A 27,354-nucleotide genomic window follows, 5' to 3' on the forward strand; every position below is an offset into this window, starting at 1 on the left:
CTGTGCATCAGGAATGGAGTAAGTGAATGTTTGCGGATGGGGTGCCAATCAAATGGTTGCTTTGTCTTGGATGGTATCAAGCTTCTTGAATGTTGTTGGAGCTGCACTCATCTAGGCAACTGGAGAGTATTCCATCACACTCCTGACTTGTGCTTTCTAGATGATGGATAGGCTTTGGGGAGTCAGGAGGTGAGTTACTTACCACAGGATTTCTAGCCTCTGACCTGCTCTTGTAGCCACATTGTTTATATGGTTAGTCCAGTTCAGTTTCTGGTCAATGGTTACCTTCAGGGTGTTGATACTGGGAGATTCAATGATAGTAATGCTATTGAATGACAAGAGGCAATGGTTAGATTCTCTCTTGTTGGATGCTGTCATTGCCTGGCACTTGTGTGACTTAAATGTTACTTGCCACTTGTGAGACCAAGCCTGGATGTTGTCCAAGTCTTGTTGCATTTGGACATGGACGGCTTCAGTTTCTGAAGAGTCGCGAATGGCGCTGAACATTGTACGATCATCAGCAAACATCCTCACCTCTGACCCTATGATGGAAGGAAGGTCACTGATGAAGCAGCTGAAGATGGAAAATAGAAATAGTTAACCCTGAGAACCGGGGATTTCAAGTTAGTGTATATACTGTGAGAAAAGTTACCTCTCTTCCAGTTAGCATCTGAATGCAATTGTGTACTGGAACTAAAAATGCTTAACTTGTCAAAGGAGAATACAAGGGGGTTATGTGCTGATGACCACAAGAGTAGTGATCGTTTACTTTTACCCCCTTTTGTTGAATATGGCATTAAAAAATAAGTGATTTCCGCAAATTGTCTTGGGGACTTGACTCTTATCTATAGGAATTGATGATCAGACAAAATAAACAGGTTGCAATTTAAGGGTCAGTCTGGCTTTTCTCCCCAAGCAATGTTCATTCTAACTACTTGACATGGCTATGGTATCCTCCATTGAAAATGGAATCACCGCTATAAAATATATCACTATTATTAGCCAGTAAATAAACATTGAAAACGAGTACATCACAGAAATTGGTTGACACGGAATTGAAGGGATTTATTTTGAAAATCAAGTATATAGAAGCTTGTGTTTTTGTCACAAAAGATCAGAACAATCAGTTGGGACATGGCTGGGTTGCAGTCAAGTAGAGGAAGGAAACCATCCAGAAGGGAAAGATTGGATGGAAAAAAACAGAAGGGAAGACATTAACCCTGCCAGCCCAGCAGATTCCAAGTGCCATGCCCACCTGTGCCAGCCCTGCTGATCAGATAGGACAAAACCAGGAATGGTGGTAGAGGAATCTGAGAGGGTTGATTATAATCAATCATAGGATTGATTCCTCATGGACCTCATATTATCACAACTTTGTGGTGAGGAACTAAAGATTTGCCGAAATCTATGAATTATAAGGTATCTTTCCATCTGGCGATTGCCGCTGCCCACAAAGATTTCTGTGCCACGGCCATTTTGAGTTATGTCAGTCAGGACATCCGATCCCAGCTGCAGCAGTGATGGGTCAAACCAGACATCCCCATGGAAGGCCCACCAGCGCAGGGCAAAGAGAGGACATGTCCCATTTTAAAGACATTATCTGCCATATTCCATTAGGCTATTAAAGGTCTCAAGTCTTTCAGTGGGTTATTGAGTGGATGAGTGGGTGGATCTGTAAGTGGGTCGGTGAGTGGGTGAGTGAGTGGTAGGTGAGTAGATGGGTAAATGAGTGGATGAATGAATGAGTGGGTGGTTGGATGGGAGCAGGTAGTCAGGTCAGGGGGCAAATGTGTTGGGTAGGATGGGTAGTCAGATCAGGTCAGGGTGGGGGTGATTGGGGGCCAGTTGCAGTTCTCAATGCAGTTATGCTGGCTAATCACTTAATTATATTAAATGTTAACCAGTGTAACATTTCCAGGGTAAGTATCCAAGTAAATCCAGTGTGTCTAGCCTACGTCTGCTACCCTGAGCTCAATGTTAGAGACACTTGCCAAAATCAGCCCAGTATATTTTTAAATTTCCCAGGCAATTTCAGTGCATGGTCTTCTGCAGGGTTCTGACACACAACAGCAACTGAAGTCTGGATTTCGCTGCTCTGGACCTCGGATGATTTGGGCCTTTGTTCCTGCCATTTGCACTAAGGCCAACATGCCATTGTTTTCCTTAATTGCTTGTTGTACCTGCATGCTAACTTTCCATGTCCTTGATCCAAGTCCACTAAACAGCAACATTTACAAGTTTCAAACCTTTTAAAAAATATTCTGCTTTTCTATTCTTACTACCAAAATGGATAACTTTACACTTCCCCACAAGTTGCTCCATCTGTCACCTTGTTGCTCACTCACTTAACCTGTCTTTATCTCTTTGCAGCCTCTCTGTGTCCTCTTCACAGCTGTATTCCCATCTAGCTTGGCTGCATCAACAAATGTAGATACATTACCCTTCATCTCTTCACCTAAGCCATTAATATAGATTGTAAATAGCCAGGCCCCAGTTCCGAAACATTTGCAACACTGCACTAGTCCATTTTTGGGTGCAATTGAATTCCAGGTCTTGGAATTGACAATAAATGAAAGATTTTCTTAATAGAAAAAGGAAATGGTTTGAAAAATACAATTTAGGACGAAAGGTACTGTTCAGAGAGAAGAACCCAATAATGAACAAAGTCTCCAATCCTACTTTTGCTGTATTTATATGTGTTGAAATCTAGCAATAAACTGAAAGGCCATTTCCCAGTCCATGCTTTCTAATATATTTATTATTGATTAATCATTTCAGTTAAAGTGCTAAAATGTAAGATGCAGTAAAAAAAACTTGTAGCATTCAGGTATCATTTAATTATTTCAAATCCTATAGCAGCATCTCTTTTTCGAAGGTCTAACCTAGAAATTTGGATTTTAGCTTAAAATGTACATTCTGTAGTGGGTCAGAATTCAGATACTTAACACCCCAGCCAGATGTTAGAATTTAAAATGCGAACAGTTTCTTTTCTCCAGTTGTCATACTCATACACTCGTGGTCCACTGAAGAAGTAAAATAATTCTAGGAAGAAACAGAAAAGCACTGCTTTAATAAATTTGGAATGAGAATACAATTGGTCTTTTAATCCTATTTGCAATGATCTCTGTGTTTCATCAACCGTCCAAATGGTTATCATACCATTTATTGAGCTAATTATACAGAACTCTCAGTTATCCAGCAGAATTTAATTAACAAGTGGCAATTTTGAATACATGACAGATTATCCTATTGTCCATTTTAAGTTTTAAGAAACTCTTGCTACTATGGATACACTTACCATTATTCTGTAAGACAGCATCTATTTTGTCATTGATTCCTGGCCAGTTACTACTTATCCATTTTGGATAGCCATAGTCCATAGTCTTTATTTTTTCATTGTAACTGAACAGCAAAAAATAAAATACCTTTAGTAAAAATGTCTCAAAGCATATTGTGTAATATTACTAGGTAGATAAATAATATTACACATGATTATTTGAAGACCTATGCTCGAGAAAGCTCTACTACTAAAACTTGGCATTCCACTTCACAATTAATACCATTCAAGCTTTGGTTTGTACATTGATCTACTCTATTAGAACAATGCAGAATTTCTGAGCTTAAATTTAATGCAGGAGTAATACTGTATTTATTTGAATTTCCAATTCAACAATAAGGGCAGGGTGCATCGGTTTTGATCCCACTTCACCTATCATACTACTTCCTTCTTATAACCATTGTCTAAATACAGTGATTCCCAGGGAGCAAAAGTCATAGAATTAGCTCTGCAGCATTGTAGTATATTTGCAGCCCATGCTCCTTTTGAGTGCAGCTCTCCATTGGGATCACTGAATTTATCTTTGCTTTTTTTTAAATACAGTTGTAAAATAGTAAACATAATGGCTGAGGTTCCATTGTTTCATGGTTTCCGCTGTATCTTCGACAAAGCGGAATTTTCACGCTTTACAAGGATGCATCCTTGACTCTGCAAATTCATTAGTGGGAGCATAACATGGAGTTCAGGTATCATCTTTGAGTGTGCAAGGGATGTATAGACCAGAAATTGAAAATGATTGTACTGTGGATATTGGAAATCTGAATTCAAACATAAAAAAGCTGGAAATACTCAGCAGGTCAGCCAGCTTCTGTGGTGAGAGAACAGAGTTAATATTCCAGGTTGATGACTTTTCATTAGAACGGGGAATAGTTAGAGCTAAGGGTGGTTGGCAAAAGGGACAAAAGGAAGGTCTGAGATAGGGAGAAAGACATGCTTACTCAACATACTGTATCATATTATTTGCTCTACTTTGCACATGTGCACATAAATGGAAACAAGTATTCATAATGGAATTCCAGGGACTTATGGGGCAGAGTAAATCTGGTCTATACTCAACATTGAGCACAATAATTTCAGCCTTCCTCCCATTCTGTTTCCTTTTATTTGCATGTTTCGATTTTGCTCTTATCTTTTGCTTTCAGGAAGCAGCACACCTGCTCTTAGCACATCTTTTGTTCCTTTGTTTCTTTTCCTGTCCCATCACCACTCACTTTGGCCTTGGAAGACTAACTCCTGTCATTCATCCTCATTTGTCTTTCACCCTATCTCAGACCTTCCTTTTGTCCCTTTTGCCAACCACCCTTAGCTCTAGCTATTCTCAGTTCTGATGAAAAGCCATCAACCTTGAATATTAACTCTGTTCTCTCCCCACAGATGCTGGCTGGCCTGCTGAGTATTTCCAGCTTTTTTATGTTCTGGTGTCTTTCATTCATCCACTACCAAATCCAGTCCAATGACTCTGCAAAAATTTAGATTGCATCGCTGTAGTATAAAATGAGTTTATTATCAGGAGTGCCAAGGTTGCTTCGTGAGGAAGAAAGGAATTAGTGCTGCTAAGCGCGGTAATACAAGTCAGATCATTTTTCACTTTGATTTAGAGCTTTTTGCCAGAAGGTTCCTTTTATACACAAGCTATTGAAATGTACGTCTATGTCTAAAAACTGTTTCATTTTGTTAACACTTATAGGAAGGAGAGAATGCACAAGAAGCCAGTCAGAGGAACAGAGATACTGGCAGAGATTGTAGGGCTGGAGGATGTGGAAAGCTGGAGGGACAAGGCAATGAAGGGATTTAAAAACGAGAATGAGCATTTTAAATTTAAGACAGTGGAGGATCAGGCCAGGATTTTACAGCCCCTCTTGAGCAGCGGAATGTAACAGTCCTGACAAACTGAAAGGAGATTTAAAAGGCTCACCGCATCTGCCAGGGGGAAACATGCCACAGAGGGGCCATAAAATCCATGCCCTAGTGTATATTAGCAAGGGCAGGGGTGATTTGTGTGTGAATTAGATGGTGAATAGAGACAAGAGGCATTGTTTTAGATAAGCCATTGTTTCTGGTGGTTGAAAATGATGAATTGGCATTGAATAGTCGACTCTGGAATTAACAAAGACATGGGTAAAAATTTTCCCCTCATAGGGGGGGAAGTGCGGGAGCGGGCGCGCCTCCGATCGGAGCCCCCAATCGGGGGCACACCGCCATTTTACGTGAGTGGGTCAATTAAGGCCCACCCAGCATGACATCCGCCAGGAAGCGCTATGTGCTTCCTGTGTGGGTGAGGGGGGATGCCCTCAGCCGGGAGTGCGCTCTTTCATGCATGCTCACAAAAGAGTGCACTGATCTCCCTGAGGCTAAGTGCTGCCTGAGGGAGATCAGCTCCAAATTAAAATTTGCAATAAAAATGATAGGAAAATTTTCCTGACATGTCCCCTTATGTGACACTGTTACATGAGTTGGGACATGTCCATAACTTTAACTGAAACCTTTAGTAAGAATGTAAATACCCTCATGAAACCTCATCCTGCCCATGGATGAGGTTTCATGCTTTTTCTGAAGCCCGCCAGAGCTCCCAGCCTGCCCACCAACCTTAAGGTTGGACGGGCAGGTCCACTAATGATTTTAATTAGTGTCTCAATGGCCTCAATAAGCCATTGACAGGTCGGCAGGTTTGCAGCTGAAAATGGAATTGACGTGGGGTGATGTTGAGAGTGCCACCCAACGTCATCCCACATCATTTTATGCTTCGGCAAGTGGGCCCCGCCCCCGCTCACCAATCGGAAGATCCAGCCCATAAATAAAGGTTTCAGCAGCAGGTGGGCTGAGGTGGCTGATGTTATGCAAGCAATCATTGTGGTGAACAGGATATGAGGTCAGGAGCACAGCTTAAGTTAAATAGAATTGCTAACAATATGGTTTAAACTGAAGCAGCAGCCAGAGATGGAGATTGAATTAATGGCGAGAGAAAACAGTTTGTGGCAAGACCCAGAGATAACGCTAACAAAGAGATTATAGCTCATCCCAGACTTCATGTCAGACAAACAGCCTTACAGCACAGATCACACAGAATCACAGAATCACACAGTGCAGAAGAGGCCCTTTGGCCCATCGAGTCTGCACCGACACGTGAGAAACACCTGACCTACCTACCTAATCCCATTTACCAGCACTTGGCCCATAGCCTTGAATGTTATGATGTGCCAAGTGCTCATCCAGGTACTTTTTAAAGGATGTGAGGCAACCCGCCTCCACCACCCTTCCAGGCTGCGCTTTCCAGACCATCACCACCCTCTGGGTAAAAAAGTTTTTCCTCACATCCCCCTAATCCTCCTACCCCTCACCTTGAACTTATGTCCCCTCATGACTGACCCTTCAACTAAGGGGAACAGATGCTCTCTATCCACCCTGTCCATGCCCCTCATAATCTTGTACACTTCGATCAGGTCGCCCCTCAGTCTTCTCTGCTCCAATGAAAACAACCCAAGTCTATCCAATCTCTCCTCATAACTTAAATGTTTCAGCCCAGGCAACATCCTGGTGAACCTCCTCTGCACTCCCTCTAGTGCAATCACATCTTTCCTATAATGTGGTGACCAGAACTCCACACAATACTCCAGCTGTGGCCTCACCAATGTTCTATAGAACTCCAACATGATCTCCCTACTTTTGTAATCTATGCCTCGATTGATAAAGGCAAGTGTCCCATATGTCTTTTTCATCACCCCACTAACATGCCCCTCCACCTTCAGAGATCTATGGACACACACACCAAGGTCCCTTTGTTCCTCAGAACTTCCTAGTATCATGCCGTTCATTGAATACTTCCTTGTCAAATTACTCCTTCTAAAGTGTATCACCTCACACTTTTCAGGGTTAAATTCCATCTGCCACTTATCTGCCCACTTGACCATCCTGTCTATATCTTCCTGTAGCCCAAGACACTCAACCTCACTGTTAACCACCCGGACAATCTTTGTGATTTCCGCAGACATAGTGGAGGAGTGGAGAAGAGATGATGGAGGTAAAGCTGTGTGTTGTATCGGAGGATTTTATGGAACCTTCAAGAGTGGGAAGCATGGCGTGATGGGTGACTGGATTAAGTGGGAGCTGAAATTTCCCAATAGCGTGTTGAGACGCCGAGATTACATCAGCAGCATGTTTGTGGCGTGTCAACCCTCATGCCGGCCTGTGGTAGGTTCAAACTAGTAATACATTTGCAGCCATGAATGTGCAATCTTTAGCGTGAAACATTTTTAATTACATCCTACCTTCAAAATAAAATCAGTGGCGCACAAGAATCTCAGGGCACCCGGTTCATCTTTGTTTCATGGTGGTGTGCACCAGTCAGCTTTGTGCAGCTGTGTCTGAGGTCAACGGTTTTCCTTGTTGAACACTATGGCACAAGGGAGGGACCAGGAAAATGGCAATTTGCATGAGGCTTGGGACCCGCAAGGGCAGGTCAGGGGGTAAGGGCAGTGTGGTTGTTGTCTGAAAGCTTGGGGTCTGGGTGCATGGAGGAGTGGAAGTGGGGTCCAAGGGAGGACAGAGGGCTGTCCAGGGCATGGAGGAATGAAGTGGAAAGGGCTTGGCTTCCTGGGTGTTGGGGTGGGGTGGTGGGACAGTCAGTCAAGATTCATATGTGGGTCCATCTCAGGGTGTTAGGTTTCTTACAGGACTTTGAGTTCACCCACAAAATTTCAATCAGCCCCAATGAGAGTGATCTTGGACAATGTCCTTTATAATGCATAGAATTTAAATTTAAATGTTAATTGTATTTGTGTGGGAAACAAGAAAAAGCAAGAAAGCAGTAATGGTACACAGTTCCAGGTCCAATGTCAGGGATGGTATACCATAGTTAACATTCAGCCCTATATGTGCAAGATGCCTTCCCCCATCCATCCCTCGCCATGTCTTTGGATGATGTTGCCAAGGGGCAGCATGTAAAAGAAGATGAGGAGAGGACCAAGGATTGATTCTTGGGAGATTCTAGAGGCAAGGGCGTGAGAATGCAAGGTGGTCTGGCTATGGGCAGTCCCACTAAGATGGAAAATGAAGGAGAGGCACTGGAGAAAATGATGCAGGTGAACAGTCAATGAATGCAGAGAAGTAAATGTGGATCATGAGGAAGAAATAAACACACCTGGCGTGGAAGGGATTTGTGATTTTATTTAGGGCCATTTCAGTGCTAAGGCTGGAGGAGAAACTTGATTCAAAAGACTCAAACATGGAGTTTCAGGGAAGATGGGCACAGGTTTAAAAGTGATAAAACATTGCAGAATTTAGAAAGGGAAGGCGGATTGCAAATGGATGGTTGTTTACAAGAATGGAGGGATTGAAAGTAGATGTTTTTGAAGAGGGATGTGCTCATACCATTTTTGAAAGTGAAGTATAAAGTACCTGAGGAAAGGGACTAATTTATAATATCACCCAGCATGGGGCCAGAAAGGCAAGGGCGATGGTCAACAGTATAGTGGGAATGGAGTCAAGGAAGCAGGATGGTTTCATAGATTAGAAAAGTTCTGAGAGATGGATTCTGATAGAGACTATCAGAGTGACAAAGAATTCCATGAGCTCCTTGTACTTCTTGTGGAAGGTGAGGATAGAAAGAGGAAGGGAGAGGCGTTTAAGCAGACAGTCATGGAGACAAGAAAGTGCAGGGTTATTTCTACACTACAGGATAGCCCTGGGGGAGCAGTTGGTTTTAACAGACGATAGTGAGGCTTGATTAGCTCTTGATTAGTTCAGATGGATCTAATAATAGATAACTAAACAAACTGTGGCCGACATGCTCAGATCTGTGCCCCTTGCGTGTGACAAAACAAAGTTGGGGTCACACCACAGAGAATAACCAGGAAATGAGAGAGTAAATGTTTTACTGGGGACAAGAGCATCAACAAGGAGTGGGAGCGATTGAGGACATTGATAGCTGCAAATGTTTCCTGGTCAATGCAAGACTAAGGGCTAAACAGCTAAAAGCAATAAAGTTAATAATACATGCCTCCAATACATATCTCCTACAAAGAATATTATTTTCTTTGTCTGTTGAATATATATTACTGCATCTATTTGCTTCACATATGTTGGAAGTCCAAATAGGTAAATAGGTTGAGATGAATTTTGGCCAAGTTCATAATGGGTGTAGGTCCAAAATTTTGATCCTGCAAATGAAAAAAATATATATTTTAAGAAATATAGGGTGGAGTGTATATCAGTTAGGTACAACAGCCAACACCCATCTTGTATCCCAAGATAATTTTTTTTTAATGTCATTGTATTTTTTGATCTTGGAATTAGTCAGATGGACCACAATAGTCTTTGCCACTACTTCATAGTTGTTTCATGCATTGTAGAATTAAATAGAAATTCTTACATAATATCCTGTGATCACAGTCTCAATCTTTCTAAGTGCTAGCTTTATTACACTGTTTCAATTCATCACTAACATGAAAGCAAAATAGAATAACTTGCATCACCTTTGAAAAAATAAATAGTATCGTCTTCAGGAATTTCACAAACAGCATCAATATTTGATGGGAGGCTGAGCCAGACATCTTGGATAGAGGTAAACTTGGCATCTGCCATTTGTTGGTATGTATGCCAGAAGTATCTAACCAAAAGTCAAAAGACAAATGCCAACAAATTAACTACTTGGATTCAGTTACAGTGTGAATGTCCACATTATGTGAAGTAAATACATAAAAAGTAAAAACTTTACTCATTTTTGAAGAGCAAAATTTCTCCATGTGCCTTTGTGACAGCATCAAATGATATGGAGGGATCACATTTATCTGGTATTTGTGATTCTGCAGATTTTTGGTTATATATTTGCATGGTTCCTGAAGAGGAAATGAAGTGTTTAGAACAATGGAAAAAAATAAAGTTACTACCAAATTATTGAAAATGGTGATACGACTTGGATTTATATCACCATTCCTTCACTATCACTGAGGTAATATCCTGGACTTCCCTACCAAACACCAGCATCATTGCAGCTAGGGCTGCAGTAATTCAGGAAGAAGGCCCAGCCCCATCTTCTCAGGAAAACTAGATGGACAATAAATTTGGTCTTGTCAACATCACCCATATTCAGAGAAGAAATATTTAAAACATTTTCCCACCTATTATAACTGACGGATGCATACATATGACAGTCATTCTGGATTGTGTGCTGATGCTTTGTTATTATTGCATGTCATCTTAACTTCTCATTTCTTTAGTTCTTCTTATTGGGATAGACAGCCCATAATAACCATGACAGGCTCTAAAGGAGAAGGACCTGCTAACTTTAAAACATGAGGAACAAGTCCTTTAAATCTTGGGAAGATAAATAATAAAGCAGAACAGTATAGGAAATAGCAGATTTGTTTCAAAATCAGGCTTCAATATCAAACTCTGCTGCTCTGCCTTATCATCCTCATTTTTCATTGTTTAGTTGCCATGAAGAAATATACTGAAGCTCTTTACCACATCATTTCATCTGCTCAAAGTTATATATGGAGGTTGTTCATCAGGGCAAGATGGTAAGATGCCTTCCTCTTTTCTTTCTCTAGGTGTAAAAGAAGGTTCACTCAACTAAGTTCTGTGATGAGGAGCTTATCTTATGAGGAAAGGTTGAACAGGTTGGGCCTATAACCATTGGAGTTTAGAAGAGTGGGAAGTGACCTTATTGAAACAAAAAAGATCCTGAAGGGACTTGATAATGGAGGGTGGGAGGGTGTTTCTTCTTGTGCAGTAGACTAGAACTAGGAGACATGGTGTAAGAATAAGAGGTCCCCCTGTTAGGACAGAGTTAAGGACAACTGTTTTCTCTCAGAGGGTCAATAGTCTGGGGATTCTCTTCCGAACTATTGGCCAACATTTTTACCTCAGCAGGTGGTCATGCACCCAACCCACTCAAGCGTAAAATGACGCACATTGACGTCAGGCAAGCGTCCTAACGTAACTGCGCAGCACATCTGCCCACAATTCAAAGGCCTATTAAGGCCATCAAAAAGATAATTAATTTAAAATATTCACTGCCTGTCCAACCTTATGGTTGGCGGGCAGGCAAAAAGGCCAAGTGGCCTTTGCACTTTTTGGGAAACCTCATCCATGGGTGGGATGAGGTTTAAAACAGCGCAGTGAGTGCCCTGATAGATTCCAGCATCTCAATAGTCTGGATTTTGCAAGTGTAATGTTGGCAAAATTTGTAGTGTTCAACATCATTACTCCTCCGAAAGAGACAGCAATTTCTGGAGCCCGCACATGTGCAGTTAAATGTGGAAATCCAAAGGTTGCTGTTAGTGATTCTACACTTCTCCAAGGGGTATGCTGCTGAACTCATTGCAGAGTACAATCAATAATAAATCAGTGAACTGATGAAAACTCTGACCATTACATTCTTAATCTCAATGTAAAACCGTTGGAAAATTTAATAATTATTGCTCAACAGCCTCACGGCATGATTGCACACCTATGTGTTTCACAACAGCATATATAAGGCGTGTACTTGGCATGCTGCGCTTTGAGGGGAACTTGGAGGTGAGTGCACAGTAATGTTGCACAGTGCTCATGAAGGACGCCTGAAGTCGTTGGACTTCAAGGTTAAGGTGTGTTGCAGGGAGGGGCGCAAGGGCTGCCCTGCGGTTGAAGGTAGTGCACAAGCATGTGTGGGGTGGGGGGGGAGGGAAGCAGCCAGGCATTAAAGAAACCTTGTATAAAATGACCATTCCTCCACAGCTGAGACAGTTGAGGCAGAGTTTATCTACCCACTCAAGCAATGCAGAGGCATGAAAGTGCCACCGAGTGCTCCAGGGTTTTTCACCCCTTGGGCACAGACTGCAAACTAAAGAACATTTTAGTGGACTGCTGAACAATTGGATGACTGGACACATTGCACAATCTCCTTGCTAAAGGCAGCCATGGAGCAGTCACTAGTGGAGGCGTTCATAGCCCCTTATAATGTCATCATCCTAGTTTGGACCAGTATTCCCCCATGGTTCAAGCTAACAATGCAGCCTTGCAATGTGGGTTAGGAGAATGCCTGTGCCTGAGCTGAGAGCACAGCATGCAGTCCAGTGGGCAAAGCTGCTGCCAATTGGTCGGGTGGAGTGGGGCAGAGGTGGGTGGGGTTTCGGGCAGCCATGCAGCACACTAAATCTCTGCTCATCCAAGAGGTGGCCAACACTCTCCATGATGCATTAAGAGGCCTTCAAACTTAACCAAGAGAGGTTCTTAGAACACCCACGTGTCTCTAACCCACCTGTCTCTCTCTCTTTCATCTTGCAGGAGGAGTACATCAGGAGCATGGAGCCTGGTGAACTAGCTATATGCCTCGTGGTGTACAGAGAGCGAAGACGATGGAAAAGAGAGCAATGGAGGCAACTGGCTGCACAGAGGGAGGAACAGCACCCTCAGGAAGAAGGGGCAGCTGGGGCTCCCGCACACGCCACTGAAGAGCCACAGTGAGCCGTCGCTAGTTGGCGCCTAACTGGACTCACAGTCTATAGACACCGACTTTCATTCATGCAGATGACCAAGAACCAATGTTGCCGAAGACTGGTCAGTCACGTCTGCCAGCTGCTGCAGAATTTGGTGCCAAGGGGGCATGGAGAGCATCCACTGCCAGTGCCTGTGAAAGTGACCGCAGTGCTCAATATTTATGCCAGTGGCTCCTTCCAGGGATCCACAGGTGACATCTGTGGGATATCACAAGCCTCCACCCACAAATGCATCCATGAGGTCACGGATGCCATCTTCTTGAGGGCGCACAACTTTGTGCATTTTGCCTGGGACCGAGACAGCCGGGATGCAAGAGCAATTGGGTTTTCCCAGATCTCGCGTTTCCCACAAATGCAGAGTGCAATTCCCTGCACTCATGTGGCAGTCAGGTCTCCATCACAACACACAGTCAACTATGTCAACCTCAAGAGATTGCATTCGCTGATTGTGCAGCTGGTATATGACCACCACAAATGCATCCTGCAAGTCTGCGCACAGTTTCCAGGGAGTGTCCATGACTCCTACATTCCCAGTCAATCAAATATCCCTGATGTCTTCCAGGCTCACAGAGGCTGCAGGGATGGCTCCTCAGGGTCAAAGGCTACCCGCAGAGGAAGTGGCCAATGACACCCGTACATTGGCCTCAGACTGCAGCAGAGTGAAGGTATAACAAGGCTCACGCTGCAGCTCGCAACTTAGTGGAACAAACCATTGTGATGATTGAAAATGAGGCTCCTATGCCTGGACTGGTCTGGTGGAGCCCTGCAATATAGTCCAGAGAGGGTGTCATGCATCATCGTCGTTGTCTGCTATACCCTTTACAACCTGGCGCTGCAACAGGGAGAGGAGGTGGCTGAGCAGGAGATAGAGGAGCTGGATGTCTCCTCCGATGAGGAGGAAGTTGACGGTGATGAGGTCCTCGAAGGCAATGATGACAGTGATGATGCCCTTGCCTTGGCCAGAGGAGGCAGGCATATTTGGGAGGCCACATAGCTGCTAAATTTGTGGAAGATGATGACGACGACATGCAGTGAGGAGACACCATAGATCCTCGCATTGCATCTGTGAATGTTTAAATCCAGTCTGGCTTATGGCAACGCACACAATGCTCCTGTCATGGAGCATTAATAGTCGCTTGATCGCAGGAGGATGATGATGACATGCAGTGAGGACGCTCCGTTGATCTTCATATAGCCTCTGAGACTGTCTGACTCCTGACTGGCCGAGGGCAGCTTGCTTGCGCTCTGTGATCAGGGTTATATCATAGAGACACAGCCATTAAACTTTAAAAACATCTGATCCTTTGTCCTTCAGCACCTGACCCCTTCAGGAGCACAGTGTCACTGGTCACAAATGCTGAAGAGATGGGGGGAGCCAGCCCCACATTAAAGGTGCTGAGAGTACACAGAGAGAATGATGGAAATCTGTGACGCCTGCCCATAATATTCTGACAGCAATGACAAGCACCATCGAGTGCAGGCATCAGTAATGTTTCCAGTGAGTGTGAGGTTGGACTATCACTTTGATCTGAAGGCTGCACAAAGCCCAGGGAAGAGGCCCTGGACTGAGACTTTATCTTGTGCAGAAAGGTTTCACATCTGAGTGACACGAGCAGTGCTCATCAGAACAAGGAGCCATAGGCAGGGAGACATTGTTGCAAGTTTATTGACAATAGTGAACATTATGTACAAGTGATTAACACTCGTGCCCAGGCTGTGTAATTACATCTTCTTAAATGGTTATGGTACTGGGTTTGTAACTCCAAGATCAAGAGTTCAAATCTCACAATGGCAAACTATGAAACAATGTAACTTCATCTGAAACAGATGGAAACGGGTTTGTACTTGAAAGAGTTACATCTTCTTATACTTCCTAACCCTACCGCCACCTCTTGGTACTCTGCAGAAATCCACAGCAGAGGTGGAGGCAGCCTACTGGCTGCTACAACCTGTCTGTGATGACTGTCATGGGTGTCCTATGGAAGGCTGAGACCTGGAGGGCTCAGGCCTGCTTTTGGGGTCCTGCTGTGTGGCAGTGGCACCCTCCTCAGCCTGTGGAGCTGGAGCTGCTGGGGTCACAGGGAGGGGGGATTCGGATAGGCAGGACACTCCTGGGCCAGAATTTTTAGCTTGGCCCAGATAGCCAAGTGGTTATGGTACTGGGCTTGTAACCCCAAGATCAAGAGTTCAAATCTCACAATGGCAAACAATGTAACTTCATCTGAATAGGAACAGATGGAAACAGGTTTGGCCTAAATAGCCAAGTGGTTATGGTACTAGGTTTGTAACTCCAAGATCAAGAGTTCAAATCTCACAAGGGCAACCTATGAAACAATGTAATTTTTTTATCCCAATTTTGTTGATTTGGTTTTCATTTAAAAGATTATCAAGAGTCCAAATCTTACAATGGCAAACTATGAAACAATGTAACTTCATCTGAAACAGATGGAAACGGGTTTGTACTCGAAAGAGTTACATTGAGAATAGGGGCTTGGCCTAAATAGCCAAGTGGTTATGGTACTAGGTTTGTAACTCCAAGATCAAGAGTTCAAATCTCACAATGGCAAACTGTGAAACATGTAACTTCATCTGAAACAGATGGAAACAGGTTTGTACTCGAAAGAGTATCAAGAGTTCAAATCTCACAAAGGAAAACTATGAAACAATGTAACTTCATCTGAAAACAGATGGAAACATGTTTGTACTCAAAAGAGTTACATCTTCTTAAATGGTTATGGTACTAGGTTTGTAACCCCAAGATCAAGAGTTCAAATCTCACAATGGCAAACTATGAAACAATATAACTTCATCTGAAACGAATGGAAACAGGTTTGTACTCAAAAGAGTTACATCTTCTTAAACTTCCTAACCCTACCGCCACCTCTTGGTACTCTGCAGAAATCCACAGCGGAGGTGGAGGCAGCCTACTGGCTGCTACAACCTGTCTGTGATGACTGTCATGGGTGTCCTTGGGAAGGCTGAGACCTGGAGGGCTCAGGCCTGCTTTTGGGGTCCTGCTGTGTGGCAGTGGCACCCTCCTCAGCCTGTGGAGCTGGAGCTGCTGGGGTCACAGGGAGGGGGGAATTGGATAGGCAGGACACTCCTGGGCCAGAATTTTTCCCTTGTCAGGCAGGTTCGGGGGTTGCAGGCAGAGGTGGTCAGGAAGCCGACTGCCAGCCGCGATCGGCTCTGCACCACGATTTTACACGGGTGGGTCAATTAATGCCCACCCAGCATAAGACACGGCTGTGGAACGAGCGAGAAGGGGCAGGCGGGGGCAGGTGCTCACTGTCCACCAGGTCCAATGGCAACCCAGCAGTCAATTCAAAAGCGGCCACAGCAGCGGCAGCCATTCCAAGGTTGCCAGTGAAGGACATGGACTTCATGATGGAGAGCGTAACGGGTGGACACGGCAGGCAGGAGAGCAGGTTGATGGGGCAGTCAGCTCCACATTTCTCTGAAGAATGTCTTGCTGCCCTCCTGGAGGAGATGGCAGCATGGAGACAGATCCTTGTCCTCACCTTACCAAAAATGCCTGGGAGGAGGTGGCATCCAGGGTGAGCTCCCATGATGTGGTGAGGCGCACATGGGTGCAGTGCTGGAAGCGCCTCACTGACCTCCTGCGATGGGGAAGGGTGAGTACTGTGTTGGATTGGGTCACTTAGCACAGCAGTTAGGAGCACCCCCCCTCCTCCCCCTCCCCCCAACCCCCCACACACACACATACGCACACACACACACACACACACACACACACACCCTGCCCTGCTGGACCTCAGAGTTCTTAGAGTGTGTGGCAAATGTCAATGAGGCAGCATCTGGGCAAAGGGGTGAGCCCTGGCTGCTTGGAATGAGTGTTTTGTGGCTCCAGGGTCATGAATCGACTGCAAGGCGTTCCTCAGGTGGGGTTGGTCAGGCTGCAATGGCGCTGCAGGTACAGGGTGGACTAATCAATGCTCCTCTCTCCTTTCAGAAGAAGACATCCCATAACAATGCAGAAATGTTGCGGACTGGTGGTGGACTGTCTGACCTACTCATCATCAGTCGACAAGAGCAAGAGGCCCTGGTGCTGGAGAGGCCCCGTGCGCCTAGGTCAACTGGCCGCAGTGAGGCTGGGGTGCCACAGGGAGGTAAGAGTGCAGTGCACTGAGGTCAGAATGTCTGTCACAGCAACCATTCCACTGTATTCTCTATATTGATGGAATCCCCATTGATAATGGAAAGACGAGGGCACCCTGATCTGGGTGCCAGGCATGCATAGTAACAGTGGAATGACTTCAACTAATGACAGGTCCTTGTTCTTCCTTTCAGGCTCACCGCAGCCCATCAAGGTGAGGAGCCTGAAGGCCCATCACTGACCCCAGAGGACAGCAACCATCACAACGCGCCTGTGTCACACCATCTCAGCCAGGCAGGCACCAGCGCAGATACCAGCACCTCAGTGGGCATTAGATCAGTGGCTACTATCTTGGTGCACATTGGTGAGGGCACTTCAAACTCGCCTGAGGTGCTGGCGGAGGCAGAGAGTACCCAGGGCACCGGCAGTTGGAGGACTGCTGTGGACCAGGGACGTGCTCAGTCGGTGGCTGATGATGAGCCTCTGGAGTCGTCCCTGAGGCAGCAGGGTGTGTGGGGGGGATCTGGTGGAGATACAAGAGGGAATGCGTGCCATGGTCTCCTTTATGAAGGAGTCCTTGCAGAGTGTGAGCAATGCAATGACCCTCATGGCCGAGCGCAATGCCTCCTCCATGGAGAGAGTGGCGACCTCATGGAGAGGCTCCTCCAGGAGAACAATCAGGGATTCCAGGGGATGCGCTCGGGTCTGCAAGCCCTCACACCAGCAATGACTTCAGGTGGTCAGTGTCTGTGTGAAAGATGGATTGAATACTCAGTATCCCAGCTAGGTGTCCACCTATCAATGGTGAGCAGGGAAGTCCAAAACAACCTCATGTTGGTGCACGATCTGCCTGTCATCTCTACCGGCTCCTGTCAGGGTGCTCTGGATGATGGCAACCACTCTACTAGTGGTACTGGCTGCTCATTCCCAGGTAGGGCCAGCACAGGCTCCACGGGCCAGAGGACATCCGCCAAGGTAATCAGGACCAACAGGACAGCAGAGTGAGCAGACTGTTCCCAATGCCAGTGCCAGCAAAGGGGGAGCACCTAGACATAGCACCCGCAAGTGAAAACTTAAAGCACCTTAAGCACAACACGGGCTAAATATTCATTGGTGTGATGTATAACATCCCTCAATTTCATTTGTATTATGTATGCCAGGGACCATACCATTAAATGTGTTTTTGTACAACAAGCCTCTGGGTGCTTTATTAGCTCTGCAGGTGAACGGTAACCCATGATGTTATGAGTGACTTGTTTCTCATTGAACTTTATCGAAATGGCACATAGTGCATGTTGTTCACAATGCAAATGTTCCTGTCAGGTATCGAGTATGGAGCTTGCAGCCTTGGCATGTAGTGGTGGTTCTAATATGGTGGGCTATCTGAAGGAGCATTGGATCAAAGTGTCCTGGGTATCCCTGCCTCCCTGGAGGTTGCCCAGGTCAGCAACTATCCCCTCAGCATTCCCCTGAGCATGCTCGTCCTCGGACTCACTGCTAGACTCATCGTCTGCTGCCACAGCAGCTGCACACATGATCTGGGGGTATTGGAATGCGCTCCCTGAACAGTCCAGGCATCAGAAGCACATCCTGAGAAGACCTATTGCTTTCTCTACCACCGCCCTTGTAGAGGCGTGGCTCCTGTTGACCACAGCTCAGCCTCTGTTCTTGGGTGGCAGAGGGGCATCATGAGCTACCTTCTGAGGGGATAGCCCTTGTCACTCAGCAGCCATCCATCCAGCCGGGCTGGACCACTGAAGAGCCCCGGCACCTGGGTGTGTCTGAGGATGTAGGCGTCATGGGAGCTGCCTGGGTATCTTGCACAGAGTTGCAGAATCAGCATCCTGTGGTCACACACTATCTGCACGTTCATGGAGTGGAAGCCCTTCCTGTTGACGAAGGCACCGGACTCATCTGCTGGCGCCTTGATGGCCACATGTGTGCTGTCTATTGCACCCTGGATGCAGGGGAAGCCAGCAATGGCCGCGAAGCCTCTGGCTCGTTCTGTCTGGCTGGCCTTGTCCATGTGCTAGTGAATGAAAGTCAATGCATGCCTGTACAGAGCGCCTGTCACCAGTTTGACACAACTGTGGACAGCTGATTGGGAGACTCTACAAAAATCACCCACTGACCCCTGGAAAGAGCTAGAGGCATAGAAGTTGAGGGCCACTGTGACCCTCAGAGTCACTGGCATGGGGTGTCCACCCACACAGTCGGAGCTGATCTCAGGGCCGATCCTCTGACAGATGGATGTCACTGTCTGCCTTGAGAGATGGAGCCTCCTTCAGCACTATAGCTCAGACATATTGAAGTAGTTGCATCGCCGCCTGTAAACCCTGGCAGCAGGATAGTGATGTTTTCTGCGGCCCTTCCTCCTTCGACTTCCTGTTGGCTTTGCTCCCCTTATGCCTGCGCCTCTCCTCCCACAGGTGGCTCCCCTGGAGGCTGAATAGGGACACCTGGCCTCCTCCCCCTTCTGGCCCTCCCTTCCTCCTCAGAGGTGGTGCCTCTGGTGGAGACCACAATCCCCATTCCCAGGTAAGGGAAGATTGTCTGACACCTGAAAGGCCCCAAGTGGTATGACTCCTCCAGAATCCCGAACTGAAGCCTCTTATTTCTGTCAAAGCAGCTCTGAAGCGAAATGAAGATGTCCTATTCATGCAAGCAAACAGCAGCCATTGGCAGTTCATTGCCTGTGGAAAACTTAGACCGCAGGTCTGGTTGGAGCATATGATAACATTGCATCGTCAATCAGTTTCCATAAGCACACTTCCCCTAACAAACTCATTCTGTAGATTCTGTTGTGAGGAATTGTGGAAGGATTAGGGTGAAAAATCATTCCAGTATAAACTGATCCTATTATTCCTACTCCAAAAAAGCACATTTACAAGGGAATTTTTTTTATATATACTCGTTCATGGGATGTGGGCATCACTACCTAGGCCAGCATTTATTGCCCATCCCTAATTGCCCTTATTCAAAGGGCATTTAAGAGTCAACCACATTGCTGTGGGGTCTGGAGTCACATTTAGGCCAGACCAGGTAAGGACATTCCCTAAAGGACAACCAGATGGTTTTTACAAAAATTGACAATGGTTTTGTAGTCATCATCAGACTTTTAAGTCCAGATTGCTATTGAATTCAAATTTCACCATGTGCCACAGTGAGATTCAAACTTGGGTCCCCAAGAGCATTACCCTGGATTACTAGCCCAGTGACAATACCACTATGCCACCACCTCCCCTTGGTACAAGGGAATTCCTATGGGAAAGTGCATTTTGGACTACGGAGCAACTGAGGGAAAGGCAACACCATAACAATTGTCACAAATGCATTCAGGAAGGAAAGCAAAGAGAAACAGTTGAGATATAACCAGGCGATTTGACAGCCTTCTCACTGTGCTTCTTTAAACTCACGTTCATATATAATTCAGCGTCTAGAAACTCTCAATGCTCAGTTTATATGGGTGAGTAATGGGAATAGTGATAACCAAGTAAAAATGACAGATAATGAGTCCATGATATTGTCATGTTATTTTCGCATCAAGCACATGAATCAGTCCTCAGATAAGGGACATGTGCAGCATGTATTTTGGAACCATGAAAATTATGACTGCAAGTTGAATAAATGTTAGGGATCTTTTGCAACAGATATCCAACTAGCTTCCCTATTAGTTATGCCTACTCAATATGCAAAAATCAGGAAGTAACAATTGGAAAATCAATAGTTTTGAAAAATAGGTATTCATTTAACAAGCGTTATAACTTTTCAATTTGTTATATCACAAAACTATTTGGTCATACCATACAGGTTTTGTATTGCTCTTATATCATCCCATGAAAGAGACAACATATTTGATTGATGGTATTTATATGTGGGATACATCACAGCAGATCGATATCTGGAATGACCAAGTCCCAGTGCATGACCAAGTTCATGGGTAGCAACATGAAATAAGTTGACACCTGCAGAGGAAATAATTAATTGCATTATGAACAAATTCAAAATATATAAAGGTCGATAAGAAGTAATAGCCTAGATAAGGCTTATCCAAATCAGCAGAAGAATATGTAACATGTTGATATGACATTTCTCAGTCTGCTATATTAACACAAGCATTTATTTGAAAATAATTAGTAAAATCATGCTGGCAATAATTTCTGGGTGAGTTGAGGTGATAATCAGAGTGCACATTTTTAAATATACCTTTACCAAGAAAATATTCTAATTTTTAAAACACATCTATGCACAATTATTTATATCCTTGCAAAAACTGAAGCTTGTGTGTTATTTTCTCACAGTCTCACATAGTATATAGAGCACAGAAACAGCCTATTTGGTTCAACAGGTCCATGCCAGTCTTTATGCTTAACACCAGACACCCATCCCCCCCTCCCCTTAACTGGATCAATGCCTTAGCTGCTCCTTGTGATAGTGAGTTCTCACAATATCTTTTGCTCATGCTGCACTTTAGTTATATCATGTTTAATGTGTGACTTGCACTGAATAATAATACATCTACAGCTTGGAATTTTTACTGCCTTTGTTTCCTTTATTTCTTCCACAATCATGGCATCTGCTCCAATTAGCATTCATCAAAAGAGCTGCAATGCAAAACTGACATAAAATCAAAATTTCCAAATTAACAGAAATTTGCTCCTAACAAGATCAGACCCAACTAAAAGGGTTTCAAATTAGACAATAAAGCAATTTGAGAGTGAGAGCCACAGATTAAAGGAGGCTGGGGAATTCAGATTGCTTCTAGCACTTGGCAGTGCTTCCAAGAAAGAAACTTTCCACTCATCTGGGCAAAGGATCAATGCACATTTTATTGTGGAGGTACTTAGCTAAAAGAAGACTTAAATAGATTAGCAGAATCAATTAGATTAGTCTATACCTGTGCAAGTTGGTTAGACCCCAAAATATTTAGCCCTCACTATAAATCCTAGATTTCATCTGCCTTTAGTGAATATTCAGTATCTTTACCATAGCGCCTCACTGTCCAATTTTCCTCCCGGTCAAAGTGAATATTCCCTCCAATACCCGGTCCAGGTGAAAACGCATGAGCCAAAGTCCCGCCATGCCCATCAAATGGAAAATTGTCACCATGAACTAACAAAGGGGTGAAATAAGAACAGAGCAACGTCAGAAAGTAAACAGCAGTTAGGATGGTCTATAGACCAAGACATTGCCTTGAATCACTATACGGTTTGATTGATGACAAGGAGAAAAATGTTAGTATTCATTCATTTTCAGTATTACGGTTGCATTCAGTTTATTCTGCCTCAAACTGCATAGTTGTATTCATTTGGTGCAAAAACTAAATGGACAGAACCAAACTACTTAGGAATAAGTTTAATAACAAAAGCAACTTATATTTACATAGCATCTTTAACTTAACTAAACAGCCCAAGGTGCTTCACAGGAGCATTATATATAAAAAAAAACACCAAGCCACATAAGGAAATATTAGGGTGAATGACCAAAAACTTGATCAAAGATGTTGATTTTGAGGAATGTCTTAAAAGAGGAGGTGGAGAGTTTAGAGAGGACATTCCTTGACTTATTTCCCAGGAAACTGAAGGCATGGCCACCAATGATGGAGCAATTAAAATTGGGGTTGCTCAAGGGGCCAAAATTAGAAGAAGTCAGGGAACTCAGAGGGTTATGCAGCTGGAGGAGATTACAGTGATAGGGAGGGGAAAGACCATGGAGAGCTTTGCAAGCAAAGAAGAGAATTTTAAAATCAAGGCATTGTTTAATCAGCAGTCCATGTAGGTCAGCGAACACAGGGGTGATGGATGGGTGTGAATTAGAGATTTGGATGGCTTCCAGTTTATGAAGATGAGAATGTGGAGGTCTAGTAGGCAGTGCTTTGGAATAGTCAAGTCTAGAGGTAACAAAGGCATCGATGAGGGTTTAAGCAGCAAAGGAGCTGAGCTAGAGGTGAGCTAGACAAAGTTGAGGAAGTGGAAATAGATAGTCTTGGAGATCTATGGGTCAAAGGGCCAAATATGACATCAAGTTTGTGAATAGTCTGTTTCAGCCTCAGACAGTTGCCTGGGAGAGGGATGGAGTCAATGGTTAAGGAGCAAATTTTGTGTTGGGGACCAAAGATAATGGTTTCTGTCTTCCCAATATTTAGTTGAAGGAAATGTCTGCTTATCCAGCACTGGATGTCTGACAATTTAGAGACAATGGAAAGTCAAGAGATGTCATGGGGGGGTGGGGGGTGGAACTGGGTATTGCAGTATACTTGCAGTCTAGATGTCACTGTGTTTTTGATGTGCTAAGGGGCAGTGTACACATGGAAATGGAAGGATAGATCCTTGGGGAAGACCAACAATAACTGTATGGGAGCAAGAAGAAAACCCCTTGTTGGCTATTCTCTGGCTACATTTAGATAAATAAGAATGGAACCAGGTGAGAGCAGTCTCACCAAACTGGACGTGCATGGAGAGATGTTGGAGAGGGATGGTATGATCAACCATGTCAAAGGCTCCAGACTGGTGGACAAGAACAATAGGGGTTCATTTAGTGTTCAAATAGGGTCACTTTTGACTGTCACAATCAATAGAATGTCATTTGTGAATTTGATGAGGGCCAGTTTGACTGTGGCAGAGGTGAAAATTTGATTGGACAGATTCAAACATGGAATGTGAAGAAACAATGAAAAAGTTGATCTTCAATTGTGATGGGATAAATGCAGCTTCTTTTTGCATTGCTGTATTGCGAACACAGTTAGGGTTTTAAATTAAAAATGTCTCTATGAATAAGTCTAACATTACCAAAATTCTGATGAAGACCAATGTGGAAATGGGGCAGATCTCAGTTTGGCTGTAATTCTGCTCCATTTGTACCCATAGGCAAAACTCCTGTGGGGTGAGAAATGGGTGTATCTTCTGGTTATCACCTGATATCTACAGGACATGATGAAGAAGTTCCCAGGATCCTGCTGGAATTCAGTCCAGTGTGTCCTTGGTAGGCCTCAATGGACCTCCCATTAGCTCAGTGTGGGCATAAGTACCATAGACACCTTTTGAAAGAGCCCAATTGTTCAGCATGAAAAATTAAATGATCTTAGAGGGAATCAATTATCCGCACCACATGTGCCCCCAGCTCCATTCCAAAGAAGAACCATTGGACCTGGATTATTGGTCTCTTCCTGAACCTTTCTCCCATCATTGGGGCAGAATTATTTTATAAGTTTCTGATGAGAAGGATGCAGACATCTGGCAATGAAACACCCAAGAATGTATATAACTCCATTACGGGATTTGGAACAGGGTCGTGTTGTAGAACTTGGCTGGATACAAATACATCCACTGGGAATCTAGCTCCAGCAGATTTTTTTGGGTTGGTAGCAGATTTCTCATTTATCTGTCATTAATGTTTGTCCAGGCCCTAGAGACACAGAGTGGGTCTTCTACATTGTGAATCCACACTGTAGGTGGCTGTGATTGTGAGCCCTTAGTGTGCCTGACCACCTTTGGAAGTCTATTCTATGAATCACTTCCACCTCTTGTCAGGCAATCACAAACCTGGGCAGAAGGCAAAGAGCTGAGGAAGCCCTGCAGGGAGTTCCTGTTCCTGATGTTGCCTCACCATATTGACAATGGCCATATTGGATTCAAGCCATGGTGAATGTCCCAAGAAATTCAGTGTAAGGCTGGGGCCAATGCATTTTTGGTTCCTGGAGTTAATTTTGAGGAAGTTAAGTGAACTCAGAAGCATGCTGGAATGAGCTGTTGATTTTCAAGGTTGATGTGATACAAATGTTCTCCCAACATTTCCAGTTGAATAATTTGTATTTCTTTCTTTACCGTCCTCTGTTTCTCTTTGCTCTTCATTTTTCTCCTATTGTCTTCTGTTCCCATCAAGCAGTTCAATCTGGCCCAATTTCTGCACGTGGGGGGAATTATACCCATGTAGTGTCTCCAGCTAGTCCAATATGACTTTGGCAGAAGATCCATGTCAATGCTGGAGAAAGGACTTAAAGATTGTTTGAGCTGTTTGCCTGAGATTTCTGCAAATCCTCTGTCAAAGTTACAATGGATGAACAAGAAAGCCCTTTTGTAAATTCACACCCTTAAGTGCTTTAGTTGGTCTGCTCCTTTAAAAATAGGGCAACATTCAATTGTTAAGGGACAATTTAGGCAAGGTTTTCCATTTGGGTAAAACCCTTAGCAAAGGTACATAAAAATTCAAAGGCAGGTGGGCTGTCTTCAATGTTGCTTTTGGAATCAATATAATTAATGGATTGGACACAAACGCCAGGCATCAGGAATGTTAGGAATTCAGAATTTTCCTTTTGGGGTGGGCAGGACCAATAAAGTTTTGTAGGATTTAATACCTGCAACAGGCTAAGGTAAGCTTTCTAAATAAGTGGCTTGTGAGCATAGCAGCAAGCTGGCTGGCAAATTTTGGAAGCCTAAGGCAGGTCAGGAAGCCCATAGTGCTCAGATGACCTATCAAATTACTACTAGTGAAGTAAGACCAAAGAGGTCTGGTTTTGTATCCAATGATGCAGGCCTCAAAGAGCCCGCCTCTCAAATCCTCCCTGAAAGCCAAGACACGGATTAGTGTAGTGGGAGGAGGATACCTGTCTGTCCCCTTCCATTAGATCCATCTACAGTGAGGCCTGGTCTCGGGCCCAGTGATCATGGGAATCATCCCCGAACTGCCAGTGACTGGAATTGACTTCCTACTCATGAACGATTTGGCTGGTAAGGGTAGCAAGGCGGTCATCTCCTCTATAATTTTAGACCAGCCAAATGAAGAGAAAGAAACCGAATGGCTACAGGAGGACATCTAAGGGATTTTCCCAGGCTGTGTAGTGAGTGGATCCAATGGCAGAAGTCAGGCTAGCAAAAACATTCTTTAGAAGTCTGACTGAAGGGGAGGATGTGCTTAGCCGAACCTCCCTGACTAAAGCCCAGCAGATGGATCGGAGGTCAGGCACATAGCACAGACTGCCTGCTCAGAAGCAGAAGCCACCCAGGTCCCAGAGTGAGATAGTAATGCAGAAGTGGAGACCCCGAGGGAGGCCTGCAGATGGAGAGTGGGCAGTGTTCCACCAGATTGCTTGCCCCAGAATACTGCCAGGAAATTCTAAAAATTTCCCATGCCATCCCAATGGCTGGACACGTTGGCACCAGTAAAACTTTAGCCCGCATCAATAAGCATTTTCACTGGCCACTCCTGTGGTCCATTGTGGCGGAATACTGCAAAACATGCCATGCCTGCCAGTTTGCAGGAAACCCCCAGGCCGCTATTAAACCAGCCCTCCTCAAGCCCAACCCATCATTCGGTGAACCCTTCGATCGAATACTGATAGATTGTGTGGGTCCCCTACGCAGAACCAAGACCATTCCCCTCTGGAAGATCGCAGTCAAGGCCGTGATTGAAGGGCTGATCCAGTTCTTCACCTGGTACAGCCTGCCGAGAGAGATCCAATCGGATCAGGACACTAACCTTCGGCCCCAAGTGTTCCAGGGAGTTATGCACAGCTTAGGTATAACCCAGCTGAGGTCCTCAGCATATCACCCTCAGTCCCAGGGGGCACTAGAGCAATATCACCCAAACCCTGAAAACCATGAATAATGCCTACAGCACTGAATATTCCCATGACTGTGATAAAAGTTTGGGCTTCCTGTTGTCCACCACCCAGGACTCCCCAAATGAATCCACTGGCTTCACTCCCTTTGAATTAGCTTACGGGCATGAGATGCGGAGCCACCTAAAACTGGCTAAAGGAGAAATTCCTGAACCCAGGGAGGACACCTCCATGTTGGAGTGTATCTCCAACTTCCAAGAAAGATTTTTCAATGCCTGTGCAATGGGTAGAGAGCTTCTGAAAGTTTCTCAACAGACAATGAAAAGGTACGTGGACAGATGTGCCAAAAAAAATTATTGAAGTAAAGTACCTGATCCACACCCCAGATAGGTGGAAAAAGCATTGGCTATACCACATTAACCTGTTAAAAAGTTATTGCAGTCAGGAGCCTGTGGGTATTTGCCAGTAGGTGGAAGAACGCGAGGACAGTTAGGAGGTATCCACTGAGGAGGAGTGACTGGAGGGTCTCCCAGTTGATCGCCTGACTGCCAGGCTGGCAAATACAAGGGTCTTGAAGGGCCTAATGCCCAATCAGTCCACTTGACTCAGGAACAGGGAGAGAAGGTGGGAGTCCTGCTAGAACACTTTAGAGAGCTCTTAAGGGACCAGCATGGGCATATTACCCTAGCATTCCATGACATGCACATGGGAAACACCCCACCAATCAAACAACACCTTGCTGGCTGACCCCCGACAAGCTGGCTTAGGTCTGACAGGAAATCCAGTACATGGTGGACAATAGCATAATTGAGCCCAGCCAGAATAGTTTGAGCTCTCCCATTGTGCTCATCCCGAAGCCAAATGGGTT

At 44.7% G+C, this 27,354-nt stretch overlaps 1 protein-coding gene across 1 annotated transcript in view; it reads right to left on the minus strand.

The window, feature by feature from the left end:
* Positions 1-2,754: 2,754 nt before the first annotated feature.
* LOC121284369 (collagenase 3-like) overlaps positions 2,755-27,354 on the minus strand; it is a 38,622-nt gene continuing 14,022 nt past the window's right edge. The window contains exons 4-10 of the mRNA XM_041199794.1: positions 21,917-22,042; positions 20,734-20,895; positions 10,050-10,170; positions 9,808-9,941; positions 9,333-9,492; positions 3,299-3,402; positions 2,755-3,042 (exon numbers count right to left, since the gene is read on the minus strand). Of these exons, the coding sequence (XP_041055728.1) occupies positions 2,942-3,042; positions 3,299-3,402; positions 9,333-9,492; positions 9,808-9,941; positions 10,050-10,170; positions 20,734-20,895; positions 21,917-22,042 (908 nt within the window). The 3' untranslated portion in view covers positions 2,755-2,941. The remainder of the gene's footprint in view (positions 3,043-3,298; positions 3,403-9,332; positions 9,493-9,807; positions 9,942-10,049; positions 10,171-20,733; positions 20,896-21,916; positions 22,043-27,354) is intronic.

The sequence above is a fragment of the Carcharodon carcharias genome, chromosome 11 (genome assembly GCF_017639515.1).
Source record: "Carcharodon carcharias isolate sCarCar2 chromosome 11, sCarCar2.pri, whole genome shotgun sequence".
Classification (NCBI taxonomy): Eukaryota; Metazoa; Chordata; class Chondrichthyes; order Lamniformes; family Lamnidae; genus Carcharodon; species Carcharodon carcharias.